The 26,853-nt window shown below is 41.6% G+C and overlaps 1 protein-coding gene across 6 annotated transcripts in view; it reads right to left on the reverse strand.

Moving 5' to 3' along the window:
• The window catches only part of hdac7a (histone deacetylase 7a), a 196,594-nt gene that overhangs the window by 3,926 nt on the left and 165,815 nt on the right, over positions 1 to 26,853 (reverse strand). For all 6 annotated transcript variants that reach the window (XM_034172206.1, XM_034172205.1, XM_034172207.1 and 3 more), the window contains 4 exons: positions 11,707 to 11,825; positions 11,190 to 11,323; positions 10,893 to 10,974; positions 2,364 to 2,502 (listed from right to left, as the gene is read on the reverse strand). In XM_034172206.1, coding sequence (XP_034028097.1) covers positions 2,364 to 2,502; positions 10,893 to 10,974; positions 11,190 to 11,323; positions 11,707 to 11,825 — 474 coding nt within the window. The remainder of the gene's footprint in view (positions 1 to 2,363; positions 2,503 to 10,892; positions 10,975 to 11,189; positions 11,324 to 11,706; positions 11,826 to 26,853) is intronic.

The following is a 26,853-nucleotide window of genomic DNA, read 5'->3' on the forward strand; positions in this document are numbered from 1 at the left end:
TGTGACCCTGAATTGGAGTAAAGGTGCCCTGACACTTGCACGACTTTGATCCGTGCACTTGCATGCACATCATCGTGATGATCCCACCCACTTTGTTCCCAGCTGGATGCTGTGCTTTGTTCCACTGGCTGCCATGCATTGTGCGCCGGACGCTGCATATATAAAATAATTATTTTGTAGCAGATTAATCATGTTTTGTCCGATTTGGCTGTTGTAAACAGCTCTAATCACTTCCAGAATCACAGAGGAGCACTCCAGTTGCTGCTTTTCTCGTGCAAACGTGCTTAATGAGGTGGAGAAATCATTTGGAGCTGTCTAAAAGGTAATTGTCATGTTTACATTGTCATGGCTTGGTAAAACAGTTGCATGTCCATCCGTTCTTCTATGCAGCTGTAAAAGTATGTTTATGATAGATTTAACATGTTGTTATAATCATTCAGATGCGCTCTGATGCGGTGCGTTGACACAATCACTTGAACTCACATGCTGTGTTTTTGACTTGTTTGCGTAATGGTCATGTGAAGTTCATGTAATTAATGCATGATAAAGATTTTGAACATTTCAAAATTTTCTTTGCACACTTGCACGAAGCTGTGCACAGTTTACATCAGTTTACAATGGGTTTGAGACGAGTTTACTCTCCTGCATGGCAGAGTGCATGTAAGGATCAAAGTTGTGCAAGTGTCAGGGGGCCATAAGTCATTGAAGGTGAGTGAGTGTTCAGCACTGACTGAGTGCTTGTGCTGGGTGGACTCACTCCTAGACTGTGAGACCTCAAATCCTGCCCCTAGAAGGAGCATCTGAATGATAGACACTGATGCCTTATCAAGATCCACTTCCTGTTACTCCACACAATTGAACAATGGCACCTTGCAGTACTCAGTCCAGTAAGCATGCTAACAGTTAGCAGCTATCACAGCAAGGGCAGGCAACACATGGAATGTCAAGTCATTTCTGGGAGCATGAACTGTTGCTGCGCTTTGCTGCATCCAGGACACCACTAAACCACCCTGTGTCCTGGATGGCAATCACCCAGGCACACAACTCGGTCCAGACAGCTGGTCCATCCCCACATCTCTAAAATCACCATCTATCTGCTGCAGCCAGGTGAAATATGGGCATCCTCTTGGCCTTTTCTACCCACTGGGGTCCCCAACACTCAGGCACCTGTGTGCTGGATCATGCACAGAGAAACGGACCACATGGCCAAAATGTCTAAGCTGATGCTTCCTCACAATGCAAGTGTTACCTCTAATCTTAGTCTCTCTTAGAAACATTTCATTTAATATGAAGATTCCAGTGGTACCCACGGATCCTCTGAAGACACAGAGTACCAAAGATATCCAGTCATCATCAACAACTGCACACTGAATTACCCAATAAGAAATGCCACATCATTATTCTCAGGATGCTTTGGGTGCATGTGCTGACATTTGAAGGGAAACTGTAAATTACATGGACTCTCCTGTTTGTTATGACAACAAACAGCTGTGTTCCAATTCAGCGACTACACACTCCTAAGGCTGTAATTGCTGGCCGTTTACATCTTAACTAGCACGACAAGGCTGTCCCATTTCAAACATTTACAGCCTTATTCCCCTCCCAAAAGAAGGATACAACAGGTGTATCCTTCATGGTCCAAACAATCCCATGAGTCATTGCAAGACGTTTTCAAGATCGTTACATTTTTTAAAAAGGAGGATATTTTTAGGCTCCATATGTACAATTCTAAATAAGTAATATTTGTAAATAAAGCACAAATTATGACTGAAAACGATTACTACAGTCCAGGTTATGCCCACTATGCTAGGTTGGCACATGCAGCTATCAAGGTTGCTAGGTGACAGGAAATAGGAGTGAGGAAATGTAATAATGCAACAGCAAAACGCACTGTGGGCTTGACAGTCTCATTTCTGAACGGTTTCTTCTGACATCAGCTGTGTGTGAAGGGCTGAAGTCCGATGAGCTTTGTGCATCACAGACTTTATAAGGGTACAGACCCTGAATTGGGATTTGGGACACAGCCAGTGTATTATGCAGCTGCAAGCATTGCAGCTTTTGTTTCCCTGTGAAAAAAGTAAGTTCGGCAAACACGCAAAATGCTTTATCTTCATGAGTTCAGTTTGCTCTCATGACATTTCAGTGTGTGTTCTTTTCACACGTAAGTGGAACATTAAGTATTACGGTTGCTGTTGAGCAACAACCTGTTGTTGTTTCTACTTGTTTCTGTAAAATTTATGAAAATTCACTGACTGTTTAAGCTGTTTAACCACGTCATCAATGGTTAGTTGACTGCAACTAGACTTTTAAGGCACAACTGTCAACTTGAAAAAAAAAGCAGCTGGCTGTATGAAAGCCAGTACCTGTTGTTGGCGAGAACTCCCACAGAGAGTGAAGCCAAAGCATTGACAGCATCGGTCTCCTCACAGTCCGAGGTCTGAGCGGCCCGATGTGACAGATCCACTGAGCCACTGTGGGACTTCACACTCTGCCAGTACTGACCTGTAAAACACACACACACACACACACACACACACACACACACACACACACACACACACACACACACACACACACACACACACACACACACACACACACACACACACACACACACACACACACACACACAAAAACTATAAACACTTGTTGATTATATATAGTGGCACTTGAAAGTTCGTCATCCCTTCATGCTCACAAACTGTGACCAATTGAGGAAAACTACCGCGACAAGCATAGCAGCTCTGAAGAACCTGTAGGCTTCTGTGGCTGTGATTGGACAAACTGGGAACATGTTTGCATTTTGCATCACCAGCAGTCTTGTATAAAGTACCTCAAAGTGATACTTAACTGAAAGTACAAGTATCTTAAAATTACTTTGGTAAAAAGTCTCCTTTAAAAATATTACTTGAGTAAAAGTCTTAAAGAATCTGACATTTACTCTACTTGAATATCAAAAATAAATTTCTCATATAAAATGTACGTATTGAGTAAAAGTGTGCAGTTAAGCCCCTTTCACACCAGACTTACATACAGCTACGTTGTGATGCATATCGAGTATGCCGGAAAATTGCACAGATTTGGTGTAGTACAATTAGGGAATAACCCTGTTGTGTCTGATGATTTGCGGATGTTAATGCTGGATTTCACAGTTGCAAATTGAGTTTTACCGGCGACACGCTAGTGGAGCCTGTAAAAAGGAGTTTAATGGCTATTTGTGACCGTAATCCAGCATTAACATCTGCAAATCATCAGACACGACAGGGTTATTCCCACTCTAATCCAATTCCATCGTAATTCAGTCGGCGAGGCTTACCGTAGCAACAGTGTCTTCATGCCAAAGTGGAAATTCTGTGAGCAGACCCACAGATTTCTCCATCTCGTCATTGAGTAATTGTATGTCAGAATCCACACCAATACTTTCGTATGACAGATTAAATTCTCCCATTTCGGCATCATCGTCGCACTAATTTCTCTCGCTCTCAGTAGACAGCGCCATTATTGACATTTGTGTAGCAATGCAGTCAGGGCGCAGAGTAATACATCAAATGTGAAACGGACAAATATTTTGCCACTGTCAATGCAATATTTTATGGTCTGAAATCTCACACAATTAACCAATCACATTTGCGACACAAATGTAATTGATTAGAATGGTGTATAATTGTGTTCCTAGTCTTGCTTACAGTTGTGTATGGTTGCTTATTGTATGCTTACTGCCACATATGTAGTATTGCCGCTATATAAACCTATTTTTCTGCCACTTACAGTCCACCCCTGCCTACTTTGTGGGGGTTTTGTGGCATTGTGGAAATGCACTCCGTTCTCAAAATGGTACATGAAAAGCAAACGGCACTCAATTTTCCAGACTTACAGAGGGAAACACTGCTGTCTCGTCAGGGCTCGTAACATCAGATTGCAAAGTTCAGTCCATTGTGTCTCGCCCCCCCAAAAAACAAGAACATATTGCCATATGCTCCACATACTCACAAGCATACTTATACATCCTATTTGTTGTTTCAGAATTCTAAACAGAGCTTGAGAGAGAGAGCGAGAGAGAGAGAGAGAGAGAGCTGCCTCTCTCTCTCTGATCTTTTTTTCAAGACCTGCTCTTTCTGTTCTCTGGATTTTGAAAGAAATACAATTTAAGAATTGAAAGAATGAAAACTGTTTTTCTGATTATCGAATTACTGAAGTGCACATGAATTCCATTAGTTATCTGATTACGAACAGGAGGCATCCGTGCCGTAGATCGGCACATGCACGTGCAGCAGCTTGTTCAGGCATTATGAACACAGACACACGCACACGCAGATGAGGGATCATTTCTCCACACACTCACGCGCCATTTCAGTTACCTGTCTGAACACGCACACGTGTGCCACTTCAATCACCTGTTGTAAGCACGATCATGCAGCCACACACATGCGGTACACCTGTTCTGCAGCTGTTTCGCTCTGGATGCATCCCTGCCTGTTTGTCTTATGCACTCAGTTTTTGAATGTCTAAACTGGCGCAGTGTTATGTAGACTTGCTTAAAAATTGCATACTTTCTGCGTCCAGTGCTCTACACCGCAAAAATTAATCATGTTTATTTTTTTGCGTCCATCTCACGTACCCCTTTGCATCCCTCAGTGTACTATCGCATAGGGCTCCATCAACTCAATGTAGAGCTGCATAAACTTGGCGTAATCAGTACGCAGCATTATGCAACTATACAGAGGCCCGGTGTGAAAGGGGCTTTAAAATTCCACGTGCTTGCATCATATTAAAGTTGTTAAAGACTGCTCTTAACCCATCTGTGGCATTGAGCAGAGACGCTCAACAGGGGAAGACTATTATTATCAGCTTTAGGGAGCAGGCAGGATTACTTTGTCCAACACTTTCCAGCCAAGCTGCAATCACGAGCCAGGCGGACCAAGGCCAAGCACTCTTCTGGCGCACCGTCATCGGTCTCTGCTGTCAAGTAAAATCCAAAACGAGTGGAGAGTGAAACGGCAACATGAAAAGAAAGCCAGGTTCTTGTCAAACAGCACAATCATTTATAGCTTCACAGTTGTGCCAAATTTAAGGAACATTAAAATGTGTCTGCAGGAACCAGTAGGGGGCCTCAGCCCTATAAAAGGTTGAATCTGCCTCGCTGTCAAGCTGTTGGTGTTGGTGAGCAGGGACGAGCAAAAAGTGGATGTGCTGTATACACAGAACTGTAATAAAGTTGTCATTCTTTTCTAAGATGCAGCCTTTTTTCTGGAAGACCCACACATCTCTGTTAAACACAACAAAAACAACTTTGGAAGCATCAGCGCCACCAACCACTGCAAAGCAACCAAAGGTGCTCTTTGCGCTCTCGAATACAAAACACAGCGCCACTTTTACCCAGCACTTCTCCATAAAAATTTAAAATAAAATAGAATGAAAAAGCCATGGCCAGTTTTGTGGGTACTGAAGTTTTCCCCTTTAGTGTGTGTCAACTCCAGTCGTGTGCTGGACTCCAGCTGGAGGAAACCCATGTGCATGTGTGTGCGTCAGCGTATGCGCATTTGGAGTACAGAGCACAGATGGCTCCCTTTTCACCCTCTACAGTTTTCCTCTTCCTCAGCAGGGGCCCAGTCATCTTTTATTTTTTGTCTTTTAAACTTGTTTTATGTCAAACACGGCACATGATGTTGCAGGGGTTAAAGTTGCTCTTCCGAGGGGTACCCCTGCATACCGGCTGTAGAGAACTGTGTCTCTTCCTGGTACAGCGTATCACTGCATTCCGGCATACTTTAACCTCTGCAAACAGGCATTGCCCAATCAAATTTCTTCTACTTTTATATTGTAGCAATGAAGATGGTTAAGGGAAATATATCGGAGTAAAAGTATACATTTTATTGAGGAAATGTAGTGGAGTAAAAGTGAAAGTCGACAGAAATGTAAATAACGAAGTAAAGTACAGATACGTCAAAATTCTACTTAAGTACAATAACAAAGTATTTCTACTTTGTTACATTAAAACACTCACCAGTTACCAGAGGTGGGACAAAGTCTGACTTGAGACTTAACTTGCGACTTGCTGATTCATCACTTGAGAGTGACTTCGTACCACCTCTGCCAGTTACACATCATGGTGAAGTGGAAAGGAGAAGGATTTTCTTAAAAGCAAGACTTGAAAGTTCAGCTACAGGAGGGCAACATTTTAGAAAATTTTATATACTGAAACATGATTTTTTTTTTCTTCCCAAATTTTATGTCATTAAAAAATTGAGAGGTGAATAAGCTCAAGGATCCACAAACTTTCAGAGTTAGGGTTAGAGTTACATACACACTGTATGTAAACATAACATTTCACCATTTTCACTTATTCAAATGTTTTTTGTTTATATAATTGTTAATTTAGTATTTTATGGTTTTGAGACTGCTGGTCAGACATTTGAAAATATCACTTTAAAACTAAAGGAATCATGATTTGTGTTATTCATGATTGTCTTACATTTTACAGAAATTTATGATTAAAATATTTGTTCACTGAAGCTCCAGGTGACTGACAAGGGAGAAGAGTAGAAGATATAAAAACACAGGATACCTAAAGTTAGGACTGTATTTAATGCTAAGCTGATAACTGATTCATTTTGGTCTAAAAATGATTAAAAAAAAAGGAAGACAATAGCAAAATGTTACTATTAGAAAGACTGCAAGGAAACATTTTTCAGTAACAGATCAGATCCAACTGCCCCAATCCATTTTTTTTTTTTGTTATTTCTCTGAAGAAGGGATGACAACTTTTAATCAGAAAGTCACTTAGTCCGCGGGCCAACATGGGTATACGTACACTCCCCCAACAACTCTACGAACCTATATTTTTCTGAAGCCATAGAGTATCCCATTAATGAAATTGAATGCTAACACTGAAAATTTTGGTCCTCACTACCTCTTTTCACACAACAAATAGACATACCCTATAATCTCCATTTATCGTAAGGCAAAAAAAAAAAAAAATTATGCAAATGTATTTCAGATAAAATAGCACAACAGCAATGTCTAAAGTATTTTAGTGTAAAACAATGTTAAAATGTTGAAGTATTTCAATACCTCTTTTTATGAAACAAATAGAGGTACTCCATAATTGTCTGGTTTGTACAGTTTCAAAGATTTTTGTGATGTTGACAATCGAGTAATTTGCAATTTATTTTTATATTCAGACAGTTAAGACTTCAAATAATAGTTTAACTTGGTATGAAATAGACTATTAACAATATGCTTTGTTTTTGCCAGATTGCCATGGGAATGTTTTTCTTTGTTATAACCATGGGAATGATGAGGGTTTATATTATATTGTAATATATGAAATATGAAATGTGCCATACTGTATATATAAAATAGATATTATTTTTGTTACTAAAACAGAGCAAAACATCTTATTATTTATAGATCTACTTTTGTTTTTAATAAAGGAGCGCTAATTCATCTCTAACATTTTTATTTGACACACATCAATAAACCTCTTTTTATATGTTCATTTGTACTTGATGTTCTTTATTAAGTATTTATATCTCTTCTGTGATGAAAAAGATGATATAAATTTCATACCATGAATTCTCATGTACGTTATACATATTTGTGGGAGTCATAGGCCTATGTTTCTACATAAGGAAAACTATTTTGATAAATATGAAACTGTAGTTACTGCAGCTCTGCACATCACTCTTGTTCTTGAAAATAGGAACCAGCACACTTCGTCTCCACTCCTCAGGCATCCTCTAACTTTCCAAGATTTTGTTAAACAGTCTGGTTAGAAACTCTACTGCCATCTCTCCTAGATATTTCCATGCATCCAATGGAATGTCATCTGGACCAACTGCCTTTCCACTCTTCATCTTCTTCATAGCAGCCCTCACTTCTTCCTTACTAATCTCTTGTACTTCCTGATTTACTCTCACCACATCATCCAGCCTTTCCTCTCACTCATTTTCTTCATTCATCAGCTCTTCAAAATATTCCCTCTACCTTTGCAGCACACACTCCTCACTTGTCAGCACATTACCATGTGTATCTTTTACCACCCTAACCTGCTGCACATCCTTTCCAGCTCTGTCCCTTTGTCTGGCCAATCGGTACAAGTCCTTTTCTCCTTCCTTAAGCCTGGTTCACACGACAGGATTTTAAAATTATCTTTAGGTTTCCAAAACCTGAGAGAACACACACGTGAAGATAAAAAAATCACAGCTCTAACAGGTTTGGTCATCCAGTGTGTGGTGTTCAGCCACACGGTAAGGACAACAACACCACACACGAACAGATTTCACACACGAACATTCAGAGCTCAGACAGGAAATCTCGCAAAATCTCTCGAGATTAAACGTGACCTCAGAGTAAACAAACGGAGGTACTTTGTGGACTATTTAAAACAGAGGGAAAAAACGATACAAAAAGAAAAAGAAAAGGCTTTCTTTAAAGGAGTGGGGACAGCGCGACCACCGGATTTTCTGGTAAGTCAGAACAGCTGTTTTGATTTTATTTTCCGCTCCGTGCGTCCGTCACCTCGCTTTCTGATTGGCTGCACGTCACATTCAGCAGGCTGCATGCTTGTTTTGGTCGGAGGACACACAAGAAAATCCAACATGTTGAATATCCCCGATTTGCGATCGGAGCGTTCCTGACGTCCTTCCTGTCTACTTTCTTCATCTCTCCGACTATCCCAAAACTTTTTTGCCAACCACTTTCTCCTTATGCTTTCCTGGACCTCTTCATTCCACCACCAAGTCTCCTTGTCTTCCTTTCACTGTCCAGATGTCATACCCAGTACTGTCCTAGCTGTCTCCCTCACCACATCTGCAGTACTTTTCCAGTTGTCCAAAATTGCTTCCCCTCCAACCAGTGCTTCTCTCACCTGCTCGCTAAATTTCACACAACAGTCTTCCTCCTTCAGCTTCCACCATCTGATCCTTTGTTGAGCTCTCACTCTCTTCTTCTTCTTTATCTCTAAAGTCATCCTACAAACAACCATCCTATGCTGTCTAACGACACTCTCTCCTGCCACCACCTTACAGTCTCTGATTTCTTTTAGCTTGCATTCCTATAAAGAATGTAGTCCACCTGTGTGCACCTTCCTCCACTCTTATATGTTACCCTGTGCTCCTCCATTTTCTTAAAGTAGGAATTCATCACAGCCATTTCCATCCTTTTTGCAAAATCAACTACCATCTGTCCTTCCCCATTCCTATCCTTGGTACCATATCTACCCATTACTTCCTCATCACCTCTGTTCCCTTCACCAACATGCCCATTGAAGTCCGCTCCTATCACCAGTCTTTCATGCTTGGTCACACTCTCCACCACCTCATCTAACACACTCCGGAAATCTTCTTTCTCCTTCATCTCACAACCTACCTGTGGGGCATATGCACTGATGATATTCATCATCACCCCTTCAATTTCCAACTTCACACTCATCACCCTGTCAGACACTCACTTAACCTCCAACACACTTTTAACATACTCTTCATTGGCTTCCTGTTAATTCTAGAATAGAATTTAAAATTCTTCTTCTTACTTATAAGGTTTTGAATAATCAGGTCCCATCTTATCTTAGGGACCTCGTAGTACCATATCACCCCAATAGAGCACTTCGCTCTCAGACTGCAGGCTTACTTGTAGTTCCTAGGGTTTGTAAGAGTAGAATGGGAGGCAGAGCCTTCAGCTTTCAGGCTCCTCTCCTGTGGAACCAGCTCCCAATTCAGATCAGGGAGACAGACACCCTCTCTACTTTTAAGATTAGGCTTAAAACTTTCCTTTTTGCTAAAGCTTATAGTTAGGGCTGTATCAGGTGACCCTGAACCATCCCTTAGTTATGCTGCTATAGACGTAGACTGCTGGGGGGTTCCCATGATGCACTGTTTCTTTCTCTTTTTGCTCTGTATGCACCACTCTGCATTTAATCATTAGTGATCGATCTCTGCTCCCCTCCACAGCATGTCTTTTTCCTGGTTCTCTCCCTCAGCCCCAACCAGTCCCAGCAGAAGACTGCCCCTCCCTGAGCCTGGTTCTGCTGGAGGTTTCTTCCTGTTAAAAGGGAGTTTTTCCTTCCCACTGTAGCCAAGTGCTTGCTCACAGGGGGTCGTTTTGACCGTTGGGGTTTTACATAATTATTGTATGGCCTTGCTTTACAATATAAAGCGCCTTGGGGCAACTGTTTGTTGTGATTTGGCGCTATATAAAAAAAAATTGATTGATTGATTGATACTCTTCCTTTAAAATGACCCCAACACCATTTCTCTTCCTGTCCTCACCATGGTACAACAACTTGTACCCACCGCTGATACTCCTGCTCTTACTTCCCTTCCACTTGGTCTCTTGCACACACAACAATATGTCTACCTTTCTCCTCTCCATCATATCAGCCAGCTCTCTCCCTTTACCAGTCATACTACCAACATTCAAAGTCCCCACTCTCATTTCCACCCTTCTCGTTTTCTTCTTCTCCCGCTGTTTGTGGAAACATTCTCCTCCTCTTCTTTGTTGTCTTCGCCCAGCAGTAGCCCAATTTCCACCGGCACCCTGTTGGGCAACAGCACCGGTGGCGGACGTTGTTAACCCGGGCCGCGATCGACCCTGTATGGAAATTCGATTCTTAGTCTGCATAGTTGGGTTGGCTTGTTTTACGCCGGATGCCCTTCCTGACGCAACCCTCCTCATTTATCCGGGCTTGGGACCGGCACTCAGAATGTACTGGCTGCACACCCCATGTGGCTGAGTTAGGGTATGTCTATTTGTAGTGTGAAAACAGGTAGTGAGGACCAAAATTTAATTGTTAACATTCAATTTCATTAATAAATGTAAAGTTAAAATACATTTGAAAAATAGGAATAATTATTGGGTAAAATTTGGATACATTGCTATCATTAATTGCTCACTTTGTATCTGTATGACAGTCTGCAGGGAGCGGACTCCGTTAGCATTCGGCTTCTGCAGGAGAACGTCTTCTGGAAGTGGCTCCTACCGGACAATAACATACAGACAACAAGTCACATACAAATACTAAATAATGGCTTCCAAATCCCCCTCATATAATTGTTGACAGGTCTTTCTGCTGGGAAGTTTTTTTGACCTAACTTTCAAAATCCAATTATATTTCACAAATTCTAATCTGATAGAAGTGCTTCAGCACTAATGTTTCTATTAATCTGAGCAGACCTGGAGAAAACAGATACCTGTTTGCCCAGCAATGCGCTGACACATGCTTCAGACGCATCACAGATGGCTGTGAGGTCGTGGCCTCCTTCAAGTGCCAAAACCAATCGCCCCCCTGCCAGTGACATCAGCTGGCGGGTCAGAAAGCTGAAACCTATAACACACACACACAAATTCACAAGTGCATTCTGAACTGTGAAAGCATGAAGAGGTAATAAAGCTAAAACAAGGATACTTCAAGCACTCTTACTGTCGGATTCAGTTGAAATATCCTCATATATCCTTTTAAAACATGTATATTTTTAACTCCTAGAACCACCCAAATCAAACTATTAATTTGTGTAATCATGGCTGCATTAATAATGCAGCAGGATAGGGAATACAGGCTCCACTGGCCAAATCTGACCAGATTTGTAATAACCTATGGAATATCCAGAGGCACATCACATTAAAGTTCGTGTTGGCATCCCATCTTGAAAAGGACAGCTTGAAACTAAAAAATGAAGTGTGCTTTCTGCAGTACAGAACTATACTTACACTTGGCGGAGACCTTGTAGCCTCCCAGGGGAGTGGGATTGCCCTCTGCGGCATCAAATCCAGCTGAAACCAGCACAACGTCCGGAGAAAATTCTTGAGCTATGGGCATCACAACTGACCTGGAGATACGAACACATAAACACACAGCCCGCTGTAAACATGACACAATATCTCTGTGGATGGTCAGGAAAAACAAGGACAAAATGCACATGCTTTTAAAAAGATGCCAGTAATTCCAGTGAGAAGTCAACTGAGTTTTCCACAGTCAGATAATTCTGCTGGCTGTTCTACTGCAGCCATGCTCATCCTCACACCATCTTCAAATATATTCACACACACACACACACACACACACACACACACACACACGCACACGCACACCTTCAACCGCTTATCCAAGATAGGGTCATGGAGTGCTGGAGCCTTTCCCAGGAGTTATAGAGTGTGAGGCGGGGTACACCCTGGACAGGACACCAGTCTGTCGCAGGGCCACAAACAGAAAATCAAACACATTCAGACCCGCACACACACCTACGGACAATTTCAAGTTTCCAATTCACCTAACCTGCGTGTCTTTGGATGTGGGAGGAAGCCGGAGCACCTGGACAGAACCCACGCAAACACAGAGAAAACATGCAAACTCCACACAGAAAGGCCACAGGTGGGAATCGATCCCATGACCTTCTCGCTGTGAGACAACAGTGTTACAGTCTTCAAACAATACATGAGATAATAAAAGCAACACTACTCAAAGGTATCTTACAGATATACAAAGGAGATATATAAAGGATAATTACTGCACAGTGCACGAGGAGTGTGCACTCATTTTGAGATCCACTCATCTGACAAAAAAATAAAAAGCTGTTTAGTCTGCATTTGAACTGTAGCACAGACCAAAGTGGATCATGTTATAGTTCAGTTGTAGTGAGAATGAAAAAAGAAAAGAAAAGAAAAATCCAAGTGGATGACTTACTAGGTCTAAATTTAGCACTTTAAAGATTGTTATAAAAAGTGTAACGAATTTCGGACAAATAAGTGTGAGATGAACTCATGGTTATCTCATGTATGTGCGTGTAGTCTATATTGGAACATTTGAAACCAGGAACTCCCTTTACTGTCTGTTTCGCTAGACATCTAGCCTGCATTCAAACTGTGACACCGTTCAAAGATGAGCATTAATTAAGAAAAAAAATCCACTGACATGACAAGTGAAACCAATGTCGCTCTGACTGCAGATTCAGATAAAGCTTATAGAAGAAAAAGGTGTCTCTCTTGGACAGCAGGAGTGCCTCGAGTAAAACCTGTCCTTCCTGAAAGTCAGATTCTACTGCTTATGATTTTTGTTGTAGATAAAAAGGTTCATAATGTCTGTGTCGCTGTGAAAGTGCAGCACTGTCCTGAGGTGGAGACACACTCAACTGTGCAGCTCTACGCTGTTGGCAGACTTCAAAAGGAGGAGTGTGTGTGTGTATCTGTTTTCCATTACAGGCTTGTCAGTCTCGTCACGTCACAAACAACAGAGAGAAATGAGGGAAACCAGTCCATCTGGGATCCATTTACCTTCATTATTGTGCCCAGGGACATTGGGGGCCTCAGTCCCCTTCATACACAAAACCAAACATATACTCCTGTCATGACTGCATTTGGCCTGACAACATGAGCTCATACACAGAAAGCTGGACATGGATGCACAACATACATGGCAAAGACAACTTACTGATAAGTTTATATGCACAAATATGAAGAAGACATTATTGTGCTATGTAACTTTGCAACGGTGATATCCGTTCAGCTCTGAGCTTTCGACGTATGTGTGACAGCGTGCGCATCTGCCCGCCAGCCGCCGTGGTGTCACAGATCTGATGGGCACAATATTAATACAATAACATGCTTTTGGAGGGCGGTATGCATTTTCAGAGGCCCGACGTTCATGACCAGTCACCCAAAATGACAGATATTCGCCCGAGATAGACGAGGGCGAATTTATCAGTATTGTCTCCAGTACACTTACAACTACTAACAAGCTGATTTTGAGTTTTAACACAATAGCATCAAAGATGACCACCAATCCAAACAATGAGTCAGCACTTCTGTCTTTGTGCACCCTGCCCACTGCTGATAGCTCCTGTTTACTACACAGCTTGCAGCAGTGAAACAATTTAATTTAATTATTTAAATAATTTAAATTAATAATTGAGCATGTCCACACTAAAACCTTCAAAATTACTGCAGTACTTTAAAACTAAAACATATAGCTGATATTTTCACGTTATAAAACTTCAGAAGTGACGTTAATTTAAATAACATGTCTGAGATTAGTTTGGTTAAGATTTTAACCATAACTTAAAACTGTATGCCTCTGGATGACTTGAGTGATATTGCTGTTGAATTAGTATGGTGTCAGGAGCAATGATCTTGTGACCAGTTTGCCTCTGACTGCAGAGGATAGTGCAGTGGTTTCTCCTTAAACCAGCTCTCCTCTGTTTACAGAGAACAGAGCTGTTTATCTGCTACACAACAGGTAAGCGCTAAAATCTTTGATATCAGATTTAACAAAGGTTTTTATCTGTTAAAGCTTTATTTACTTCACCTGCAAAAATATGTTAGCAATTTAAAAATTATCGGACCAAAATTTATCGGAAGATAATTGGTCCGATGATGGTTTTCAAAGTTATCTGAAAAGCTAATCTGATAATGAAAACATTATCTTCGATAATTAGCGGTTAACGGATTAGCGCAACTGTGCCCACCACTGACCACACCCATACTTAAAAGTGCACCAATGTCGCATTACATGGCACTACATGGATCATATGTGGCTTGACATGAACCATATGCGGCAACACGAGCCATTCGAGGTTGGACGGGGCTCAAATGACAGGTCGGTTGTGGCTCACTAGAGACTGATACCTGGCACATGTGAAGTACAGAGAGGCACATAGAGGCACCTTAGTAGCGGATATGTGATTGCTTAAAACGTGGATCATTCTTTGAATAATCACTGACACACTTATGCGTGGCTCATCATTCATGGCTTATTATTCAGTGGGGCCGAGGCTTTAAACCTTTGCACAGGACTGCTTATGTAACCGCAAAAATGTACCCCACCTCCCTATAGACTCATTAAAACCCCACTCTATTTTCCACACAGTAACAACATAGAATCCAGTGGAAAGACAGAGGAAAAGAGGGAGCTTGGAGATCCAGAGGAGACGCTCATTAAAGATCAATCAAAAAGGAGAGGAAGTGTGTCTGGTTTTGGTGGTGAAGGGGGAAAGCTAATGAAGGGGAGCAAGAGTGAAGGATAAGGTGAAAATACAACAAAGCACGAACAAACTGAAGCTCAAGATGTTTTAAACACAGATCATCCAACATTCATTTCTTCAGTTATTAGTCAAAATTCCTCACCATAAGGACCTAAAAGGAAAGATGCTGAGACACAATGTCATAATTCAAAAATATGCCCACTTTCATGTTGCATGTTCAAAATTTGATTGTGACAAAAACAAAACAAAACAAAATCTTTGACTTAGTAGTTAAAGTATGGCATTAGCATTAAAGGCACATGATCACAGTGAAACATTTACCTCTGAATAGTAAGTTGATAATCGCCACCCCAATACACATCGATCTTTTTGAAATGATCTTCATTTTAGCATAAGGGAGTCTTTTCTCGCTCTAATAATCACCCTAAACATGACACTGGTGGTAGCCATTGTTACTGACTTCGGACTCCTTTCCTAAAGCCCCTTTCACACTGGGGCCAATTCGAGTTGCGTCGTATGGCATCATGACGACGCCACATGGTTGCAACCTAGTGCCGAGACGATGCAGTTCAACGCCAGAACACAGTGACGGACGCAAAGGATGAATCAAATCGGACGACAAAAATTAAACATGTTTCATTTGTTCTGCGTCTTGCACAGGATGCAGAAAGGAAGTGGTTTCAACGCAAGTCAGGGCAAAGCAACGGTACTCAACGTGACTGGAAGCCACACCCTCACAATACGTTACCCAATGCCAATTTATGATTCCTGCTGTGTTCCATTGTTCTTGAAGTATGAATCATGCAGGATTGTTTTTATACCATGTATAGAATGCAGTAAAACTACACGCTCAAAAGAGCACAGAAAAATAAATGCTGATTGCAGCCTGGCTGCTGCAGCTACTCGCTCTTAAATTCTCTCACAACTATGTTTAAATAAAGTCCATAAAAGTCCTTCTCACAGACTTATTGCCAGAGACGAGACACGTCCACATTCAGTAAAAAGTCCAGACATCTCCAGTCCACTCACGGACAATTCATCCGTGTGCGGCGCGCACATGTGAACAATTAAAAGAAAAAACTGGCTGGCAATTTGTCAAATTGGGTCAAGAGTGCGGGTACTAGACTGGCCTGCCTGCAGTCCAGACCTGTTTCTCATTGAAAACGGGTGGCACATTATGAAGTACAAAATACGACAACGGAGACCCCGGACTGTTGAACGGCTGAAGTCGTACATCAAGCAAGAATGGGAAAGAATTCCACCTACAAAGCTTCAACAATTAGTGTTACCAGTTCCCAAATGCTTATTGAGTGTTGTTAGAAGGAAAGGTGATGTAACACAGAGGTAAACATACCACTGTCCCAGCTTTTTTGAAACGTGTTGCAGGCATCCATTTCAAAAGGAGCAAATATTTGCACAAAAACAAAGTTTATCAGTTTGAACATTAAATATCTTGTCTTTGTGGTGTATTCAATTGAATATAGGTTGAAGGAGATTTGCACATCATTGTATTTTGTTTTTATTTACAACCCCACTTCCAATGAAGTTGGGACGTTGTGTAAAATGTAAGTTTTTATACAAAAAAGCCCAAATTAAATGTGCTCACAGAAGATAAGACTGAGTGTACAGCTAAAATGTAGGCGGCCCCACATGCAACTGCTGCCTGAGGCTCACCTAAAAAAACCAACAAAAAAAAACCAACAAAAAAACAACTCACTTCTCACTTCACTCAAGGTCTGGAGGATTATGTTTGTTACATGACACGGCACGCAGCAATGCATAGCATTTCCAGACTGTCAGGTGCATAAATTGTTTGACTCCATAAATGATTTAATAAAAAAAGAGCTCTTATGAGCTGATGATGTTATACAGCTTCATGATGAAGTGGTACAGAGGAGGATTTTCTTAAAAAGACAACCTGAAAATTCAGCTACAATTTGCCAGAAGGTACATCTAAGATGCAGGCCTAGACTGGATGGTTTGGTGAAAGAAAATCCTCCTTTCATACCTCTTCATCATGGATATGTATAACTGGTGATACAAAACGCAAAACATGCACTACACACAATTTCACCAATCACAGCCACAGCAGCCTGTAACTTCTTCTGGGTTGTCTCTGTGTCTTGGTGGCTTTCCTCACTCTTCTCCTTCTTGTACAGTCACTCAGTTTTTGAGAACTGTCTACTCCACACAGATTTACCATAGAGTGCCATACTGTTTGTATTTCTTCATAACTGATGTACGTAAATAAAGTTAAAGACATAGTCAGTGACTTGGAAATGTTCATCTTTCCACCCCCTGACCTGGCTGGTATAATACCTGTAAATAGTCAATCTTCTTCAAAGGGGCCCATTACTTATGCAACCCATCATCTTATCAAGTTGTAGAGATTTGCTTTGAGCTTGAGTTTAAGGAAGAAAATTTTAGAAATTTTTATATTGAGAAGCCTGATTTACTTTTTATATTTTAAATGGCATTACCAAATTAAAATGTGTCAAATATCAAGTGGCTCAATACTTTTGGAGGGCACCGTACCTCTGCCCTCGGGCAGTGCAGATGTCAGTATGAACCACACAGTCCTTCTTGGGTAGCACACTTCTGGACTAGACATTTGGAGTTCGGCCACATGTTGGTCTCCAGCTATGTCAAGTGTGGATGAACTATGGTACACTGTTTTCAAATATCAAATTCTGTCTCCTTGACACCACATTTTCAAATGGAAGAGAACTGTTAGAGAACTGAAATGGTACGGGAACTAACAGGTAATAGAGGTAATATTCAACCTCCTGCTCCCAAACTCTTCAGTATGTGTTTTGCGTTAACTTGAAATGTCTTTTGTGAGCAATCTTACACTGATAACAAGTGACCTTGTGTTTGAGGTACATGGTAATAATGGGTAGTAAATGCACTAAAGCAGGTCATTGCTGAAAGGAAGCCCTTTTATTTTCTCATTTTCATTTCATTACTCACAATATAATGGCCCACCCACCATAACTGCTTAAACGTGTATATCTGTCACTTTGTTGCTGTGTCTCCTTTCAAGTAACCACACGGTTGCCACAATTTCCTATGAGTTGAAGGCACCAGACAACCAAAAGGCCCACATTGCTGAAATTTTATTGATGCAAACCTCCCACAGATGACAATTATCCAACCCACAAGCAGGAAGTAACGGCCCACCATTCTGTCAAACACACAACCTGGTGACCATTTACTGTGAATGATCAGAGGTTATTGGAAACGGGGAGTATGAAACACATGGTCGCCAAATGCAAAGGATTGTTAATTACACAAGATGTACGTCAGAGGCAATGTGAAGCTGAACCGCTGATGTTCTTAAGTGCTTTTATTGTGGTTCATGGTGAAATAAGGGACAGAAGATGTGTCATTATAACTTATTAAAACAAAATTAAAAAAAGAAAATCTTAATTCCTGATCAATTACAGCAGAAAGCAATTGGTGGCAATGAACTAGACATAAAGTTTTGTCTCAGTTACCAGCTCTGTTTTCACATTCAAAACATGAACTGAAAACATAAACCACAAACAGGAAAGCCGAAGGGACTTACTTATTCTGAGGCTGACAACACTCCTGCTTGCTGCTTATGTGTCTGGGTCACAGCTGTAAGAAACTATAAATATTGCCATGCTGGCAATAATGTTTGCTCACCTGCAGAGACCTTGATATCCATATGCAGGGGGTCACATTTGCAAGAACTAATAAATCATGCAGAAAGAAAAGTCCATGACATGCCCTTTTTCTTGACAGAAATTTACACCACTCATATCATGCCAGTCTTCTCTCTAGTCCCCATCATCAGTTGGGTGTTGGTTGGTGAGTCGACAAGCTTTTAGTCCATCCTACATAGCCAACCAGTGTGCATGAACAGAGTAAAATTTTACTGTTCAAAGTTTGCTCTTCTACAGCTTGAGACAAAAGAGAGACTCTCAATTCAGCCTCATTTTAGTTTCTATTTTGTCTCTGAGAATTAGTTTAGACTTGTACAGTGCATGTGGAAAGTATTCACAGCGCTTCACTTTTTCACATTTTGATATGTTACGGCCTTATTCTAAAATGGAGTAAATTATGCTTTCCCTGAGAATTCTACAACACCCCAAATTTACAACCCCAATTCCAATGAAGTTGGAACATTGTGTAAAATGTAAATAAAAAGAGAACACCGTAATTTGCAAATCCTCTTCAACCTATATTCAACTGAATACACCACAAAAACAAGATATTTAAACTGATCAACTTTATTGTTTTTGTGCAAATATTTGCTCATTTTGAAATGGATGCCTGCAACACATTTCAAAAAAGTTGGGATGGAGCAACAAAAGACTGGGCAAGTTGATGAATGCTCAAAGAACACCTGTTTGGAACATTCCACAGGTGAACAGGTTAATTGAAAACAGGTGAGTGTCATGATTGGGTATAAAAGGGGCATCCCCAAAAGGCTCAGTCGTTCACAAGCAAAGCTGGGGCAAGGATCAACACTTTGTGAACAACTGCGTGAAAAAAGTAGTCCAAGAGTTGAAGAACAATGTTTCTCAACATTCAATTGCAAGGAATTTAGGGATTCCATCATCTACAGCTCATAATATAATCAGAAGATTGAGAGAATCTGGAGAACTTTCTATAAGTAAGCAGCAAGGCCGAAAACCAACATTGCATGCCTGTGACCTTCGATCCCTCAGGCGACACTGCATTACAAACAGACATCATTGTGTAAAGGATCTTACTGCGTGGGCTCAGGAACACTTCAGAAAACCATTGTCAGTTTACACAGTTCGTCACTACATCTACAAGTGCAAGTTAAAACTCTACCATGCAAAGCAAAAGCCACACATCAACAACATCCAGAAACGCCACCGCCTTCTCTGGGCCGGAGCTCATTTGAAATGGACAGACGCAAGTAGAAAAGTGTGCTGTGGTCTGATAAGTACACATTTCAAATTGTTTTTGGGCATCATGGATGTTGTGTCCTCCAGAAAAAAAGAGGAAAAAGACCATCCAGACTGTTACCAGTGCAAAGTTCAAAAGCCAGCATCTGTGATGTATGGGGGGGTGTGTTATGTGATGGCACCATCAATGCTGAAAGGGACATCCAGGTTTTGGAGCAACACATGCTGCCATCCAAGCAACTTCTTTTTCAGGGACGTCCCTGCTTATCTCAGCAAGACAATGCTGAGCCACATTCTGCACGTGTTACAACAGCGTGGCTTCGTAGTAAAAGAGTGCGGGTACTCGACTGGCCTGCCTGCAGTCCAGACCTGTTGCCCATTGAAAATGTGCGGCACATTATGCAGCGCAAAATACGACAATGGGGACCCCGGACTGCTGAACAACTGAAGTCGTACATCAAGCAAGAACGGGAAAGAATTCCACCTACAAAGCTTCAACAATTAGTGTCCTCAGTTCCCAAACACTTATTGAGTGTTGTTAGAAGGAAAAGTGATGTAACACAGAGGTAAACATACCACTGCCCCAACTTTTTTGAAACGTGTTGCAGGCATCCATTTCAAAATGAGCAAATATTTGCACAAAACAATAAAGTTTATCAGTTTGAACATTAAATATCTTGCAAATCGTATTCTGTTTTTGTTTACATTTTACACAACATCCCAACTTCATTGGAATTGGGGTTGCATATATATACACACGAGGTCTGTCCATAAAGTATAGGTCCTTTTAATTTTTTTAAAAAACTATATGGATTTCATTCATATGTTTTTACGTCAGACATGCTTGAACCCTCGTGCGCATGCGTGAGTTTTTCCACACCTGTTGGTGACGTCATTCGCCTGTGAGCACTCCTTGTGGGAGGAGTCGTCCAGCCCCTCGTCGGAATTCCTTTGTCTGAGAAGTTGCTGAGAGACTGGCGCTTTGTTTGATCAAAACTTTTTCTAAACCTGTGAGACACATCGAAGTGGACACGGTTAGAAAAATTAAGCTGGTTTTCAGTGAAAATTTTAACGTCTGATGAGAGATTTTGAGGTGATACTGTCGCTTTAAGGACTTCCCACGGTGCGAGATGCCGCGCAGCGCTCTCAGGCGCCATCATCAGCCTGTTTCAAGCTGAAAACCTCCACATTTCAGGCTCTATTGATCCAGGACGTCGTGAGAGAACAGAGACGTTTCAGAAGAAGTCGGTTTCAGCATTTTATCCGGATATTCCACTGTTAAAGGAGATTTTTTTAATGAAAGACGTGCGGACGGGTCCGCGCGTCGGGACGCAGCCGGCGCGGTGCGGCGGCACAGGAAAAACACCTCCGTGTTGATAACCATTTGTAAAATCCAGGCGGCTTTTGATGGCTTTCAGTGGAGTGAGTATATGAGAAATTGTTTAACAGCTGGACATGTTCCAACTTGTCCTTAAGGCTTCCAACAGAGGTGTTTTTCCTGTGGCGGAGCGTCACGGCGGCTGCGAGCCGACGCTGCAATCCGCCCGCACGTCTTTCATTAAAAAAATCTCCTTTAACAGTGGAATATCCGGATAAAATGCTGAAACCGACTTCTTCTGAAACTTCTCTGTTCTCTCACGACATCCTGGATCAATAGAGCCTGAAATGTGGAGGTTTTCAGCTTGAAACAGGCTGATGATGGCGCCTGAGAGCGCTGCGCGACGTCTCGCACCGTGGGAAGTCCTTAAAGCGACAGTATCACCTCAAAATCTCTCATCAGACGTTAAAATTTTCACTGAAAACCAGCTTAATTTTTCGAACCGTGTCCACTTCGATGTGTCTCACAGGTTTAGAAAAAATTTTGATCAAACAAAGCGCCAGTCTCTCAGCAACTTCTCAGACAAAGGAATTCCGACGAGGGGCTGAACGACTCCTCCCACAAGGAGTGCTCACAGGCGAATGACGTCACCGACAGGCGTGGAAAAACTCACGCATGCGAACGAGGGTTCAAGCATGTCTGACGTAAAAACATATGAATGAAATCCATATAGTTTTTGAAAAAAATAAAAAGGACCTATACTTTATGGACAGACCTCGTATATATATATATATATATATATATATTGTTGTTGTTCATTCGGCTGCTCCCGGTTTTTTTCGGGGTCGCCACAGCAGATTCAGCCAGATCCACTTCGGTAAACAAGTTTTACGCCGGATGCCCTTCCTGACGCAACTCCAGTTTTACCTGGAGAAACACACACAGCTGCCAGTGTTCCAAAGAGGTCTCCCATCCAAGTACTAACCAGATCCTGCTCTGCTTAGCTTCCGAGATCTGACGGGATCAGGCTGACACAGAGCACAATGGCTGAGATTATATATATATATATATATATATATATATATATATATATATATATAAGTGCAAGCTTTGCACTTTGTATGACCAGTTATCCATCTTCATGATGAAGTGGTTTAGAGGAGGATTTTCTTAAAAAGTAGACCTGAAAGTTTAGCTACAAATTGCCAGAAGGTACATCTGAGATGTAAGCCTGGATTTGATCTGTTTGGGTGAAAGAAAATCCTTCTCTGCTTTACTCCACTATGTAGCTAAGAGTAGTGATGCAAAATGCAAAGCATGCACTGTGCACAGTTTCTGCAATCACAGCCAAATAAGCCTATAACTTCTTCTGGGTTGTTTGGGTGTCTTGGTGGCTTTCCTCACTCTTCTCTTTCTTGCACAGTCAGTCACTCAGTTTTTGAGAACTGTCTACTCCATGCAGATTTACCATAAAGTGCCATGCTGTTTGTATTTCTTTGTAATTAATGTAAATAAAGTCCAAGACATATTCAGTGACAGCTTTACCATCAGAGAGCCTCGTCCACAACTACCACAAAAGACTCCAAGCTGTCAGTGATGTTAAAGGGGCAACACACAGTATTAAGAACAGGGGTATGTAAACTTTTGATCAGGGTCATTTGGGTAGTTCTCTTGTCATTTTGATTTAAAAAGAGGAAACACAGGTGTTTGACAATAAATGGCTTCACCCAACCACTAACCATGAGTGAACAAAAAGTTTTGTGTTGTCATTCATATTCTCTTAAAAATGGCCAACAACAGCTGAGGTCACAGAACGCTGTATGTCCATATTTAAAATGTTTTATTGCGCATTTAACAGAATATTCACATTTGTTCTTCTTTACTATTTCATCAACCACAGTCTGCAGTAGTGATGGAGGATATGCAAACCATGCCCTGAGACTGTATACCTCCATGTTGGACGGGAAATTGTGGAAAGAAATCAAATCGAACATTCTAAAATTCCACAAGCTAAGAGGAAAATCCTTGTTTTGTGGCGAAGTCAGCGAAGGATAAGTATATGATGAACACTGTGTGGACTGTGTGGATCAGTATTTTTTTTTTTTTTTTTGCGGATGTTTTCAGAGCTGCTGTCAAGCGAATATGTCCCGAATATTCATTACCCCGACATCTACAACTACTCTCAGGGGTACAAAGGCTTTACTGTGGGGTCCGTGAACAAGATAATCACAAGACGTGTCTCAGATCATCCCCGTACAGATGACTTGCCTTGTGCACAGTTTTGTTTTTTAAATGGTGGCAAGGAAAAATCATACGCATCCACAGCGCACGGGTTAGATTATATTGTTCTTCCTGCTTATTGAGACATGCAGGTAAAGTACATGTTAAATACTTTTCATACCAAAGTTACTTGCTTTAGTAGTTTTATCACAAATGTGGGAGTTTGTGTGTTTGCTCATGTTAATTCACAAAATGCCGGTTCGGCTTTAACGATCCTTAATTAAACACCCTCACGGAGCTCCAACAGGCTGAAAGCAGTCTAAAACTGTTTGATTCATGACGTTGTTTCTGTTTGAGTCTAAAACGGTTTGATTCCTGTTCTCACATGTGTCATCCACCTTGTGAGAGCTGACAATGCAGTTCATAGATGAGCGAACACAGCTGCTGTCACTTTGTTTACCCAAAAAATGTTGTCAAATAAAATACTGGTTATATGATGATTCTGTCAATTTTTTTTTAAACAGACTTTTTCTTTGTTGTCAGGCAATAATCTCTACTGTAAATTTAAGTTAGCTTCAAAGTTTCTGTCCATTTAATTTAATTAACTCATTTATTTTTTTATTTAGCTGCATGCGCTGTGCACATGCTTCTTGTATGCATAACAGAGTAGACCATGTGCTCTGACCAAAAAAAACTTTTCACACTGACATGGGATGTCTTTTTTATATCTGCAGGCAGTGCCCATTGTGCACATGACCAAGCAGGTCATCCAAATTCAGTGTGCCTGCAGATCACAAATGAGCCTTTACGTGCTGAAATGTTTGAAACAAACAGCAGAAAACTTTTTCTGGTCCCACATAATTCAAGTACACTGGCAGGAGTCTCAGCATGTGCAATACTTCAAAAGGAATCCAACCTTATTTTATCCCATGGAAACAAATGAAGCGTATGAGTTGTTTGGTGGGGAGGGGTAGGGAACCTTCTTGTACATGTGTGAATTTTTTTCCCGCCTGCAGAGCACATCAGTCGCTAAAAGTCAGCCTTAGCACAAACACGTACCAAGCACCTGTTGGATTCTCAGTTGCTATAACATGACTGACCAACTGGAGCAAAGGTATTGCATCAAATTTTTCCAAAAACTTGGTGATACCCAAGTGGAAACATTTGCAAGATTCAGCAGGCTGTTGGTAATGTTACCATGATCATAATGCAACTGCAGTACATCCAAAAAGTATTTACAGTACTTTGCTTGTTCCACATTTTATGTTGCAGCCTTATTCCAAAATGGAGTAACTTTCTTTCTTCCCCTCAAAATTCTACTCACAACACGCCAAGTTTTTCTTGTTTTTTAAACAAATTTTTGCAAATTTATTAAATAAAAGGCTAAGAAATGACGTGTACGTAAGTATTCACACCCTTTGCTCAATACTTTGTTGATGCACCTTTGGCAGCAATTACAGCCTCAGGTCTTCTTGAATATGATGCCACAAGCTTGACGCACCTATCTTTAGGCAGTTTTGCCCATTCCTCTTTGCACCACCTCTCAAGCTCCATCAGGTCTGATGGAGAGTGTCTGTGCACAGTCATTTTCAGATCTCGAATTCAGGTCTGGGCACTGGCTGGGTGACTCAAGGACATTCATAGAGTTGTCCTGAAGTGACTCCTTTGAGCTTAGGTCAATGTGCTGCTGAAAGATGAACAGGTGCCCAAGTTTGAAGTTGAGTGCTCTGGAGCCGGTTTTCATCCAGAATGTCTCTGTATATTGCTGCATTTATCTTTCCTTCAAACCTGACTAGTCTCTCAGTTCCTGCTGCCGAAAAACATCCCCATAGCAAGATGCTGCCACCACAATGCTTCACTGTAGCGATGGTGCCTGGTTTCCTCCAAACATAACGCCTGGCATTCATTCCAAAGAGTTCAATCTTTGTCTCATCACACCAGAGAATTTTGTTTCTCAGGGCCTGAGACTCCTTCAGGTGCCTTTTGGAAAACTCCAGGTGGGCTGCCACGTGGCTTTTACTAAGGAGTGGTTTCCGTCTGCCCACTGTACCATACAAGCCTGATTGGTGGATTGCTGCAGAGATGGTTGTCCTCTCTGTGGAGAGAGGAGAACCTTCCAGAAGGTTGAGCTCTGACAGAATGACCATCGGGTTCTTGGTCACCTCCCTGACAAAGGCCCTTATCCCTCGTTCACACAGTTTAGACAGGCGGCCAGCTCTAGAAACAGTCCTGGTAGAGCCGAGCGTCTGTCATTTATGGATGATGGATGCCACTGTGCTGATTGGAACCTTCAAAGCAGCAGAAATGTTTCTGTACTTTTCCCCAGATTTGTGTCTCAAGACAATCCTGTCTCAGAGATCCTCTGACTTCATGCTTGGTTTGTGCTCTGACATGCACTGTCAACTGTGGGACCTTATCTGTAGACAGGTGTGTGCCTTTCCAAATCACGTCCAATCCAAAATTTACCCCATGGGGACTTCAATTAAGCTGTAGAAACATCTCAAGGATGAAAGGATTTGCGTATACAGAGAGTCAGTGAAATTCATGCTGAAGCTGCTCACGGTGGAGCAGAAGCAACTGTGTCTGAAAGTCTCGCAGGACAAACTGGATTGTACAGTGACCTCGGCTTCCTGAACACCATCACTGGTAATGAGACATGGGTTTAGAAAAACACCTCATAAGCCTATATCAGAAAAAGATCTACGAGACCTTTACCACACAACCAGTTTTGCTTGCAATAGCTCATACAAGGTCTATTAGAAAAGAAACAGACCGTTTTATTTTTTTTAAAAATTATATGGATTTGATTCATATGTTTTTACGTCAGCCAAGCTTGAACCTTCGTGCGCAATGCGTGAGTTTTTCCACGCCTGTCGGTGACGTCATTCGCCTGTGAGCACGCCTTGTGGAAGGAGTGGTCCAGCCCCCTCGTCGGAATTCCTTTGTCTGAGAAGTTGCTGAGAGACTGGCGCTGTGCTTCATCAAAATTTTTTCTAAAACTGTGAGGCACATCCGAGTGGACACCATTCGAGAAATGATGAGAGATTTTGGAGTGTTTCTATCGGTTTAAGGACTTCCCACGGAGCGGGACGTCGCGCAGCGCTCCAAGGCGACGTCGTCAGCCTGTTTCAAGCTAAAAACCTCCAAATTTAAGCCTCTGTTGACCCAGGACGTCGTGAGAGAACAGAGAACTTCCAGAAGAGGTCGGAATCAGCAGTTTATCCGGACATTCCACTGTTAAAGGAGATTTTTTTAATTAAAGACGTGCGGACGGATTGGCACGTCGGTTCGCAGCCGGAGCGGCGCGCCCGCCACAGGAAAAATTTGTAAAATCCAGGCGGCTTTTGGTGGCTTTCAGTTGAGTGAGTATCTGAGAAATTGTTTAACAGCAGGGCATATTCCAACTTGTCCTTAAGGCTTCCAACGGAGGTGTTTTTCC

This window comes from Thalassophryne amazonica, chromosome 6 (genome assembly GCF_902500255.1).
Source record: "Thalassophryne amazonica chromosome 6, fThaAma1.1, whole genome shotgun sequence".
Classification (NCBI taxonomy): Eukaryota; Metazoa; Chordata; class Actinopteri; order Batrachoidiformes; family Batrachoididae; genus Thalassophryne; species Thalassophryne amazonica.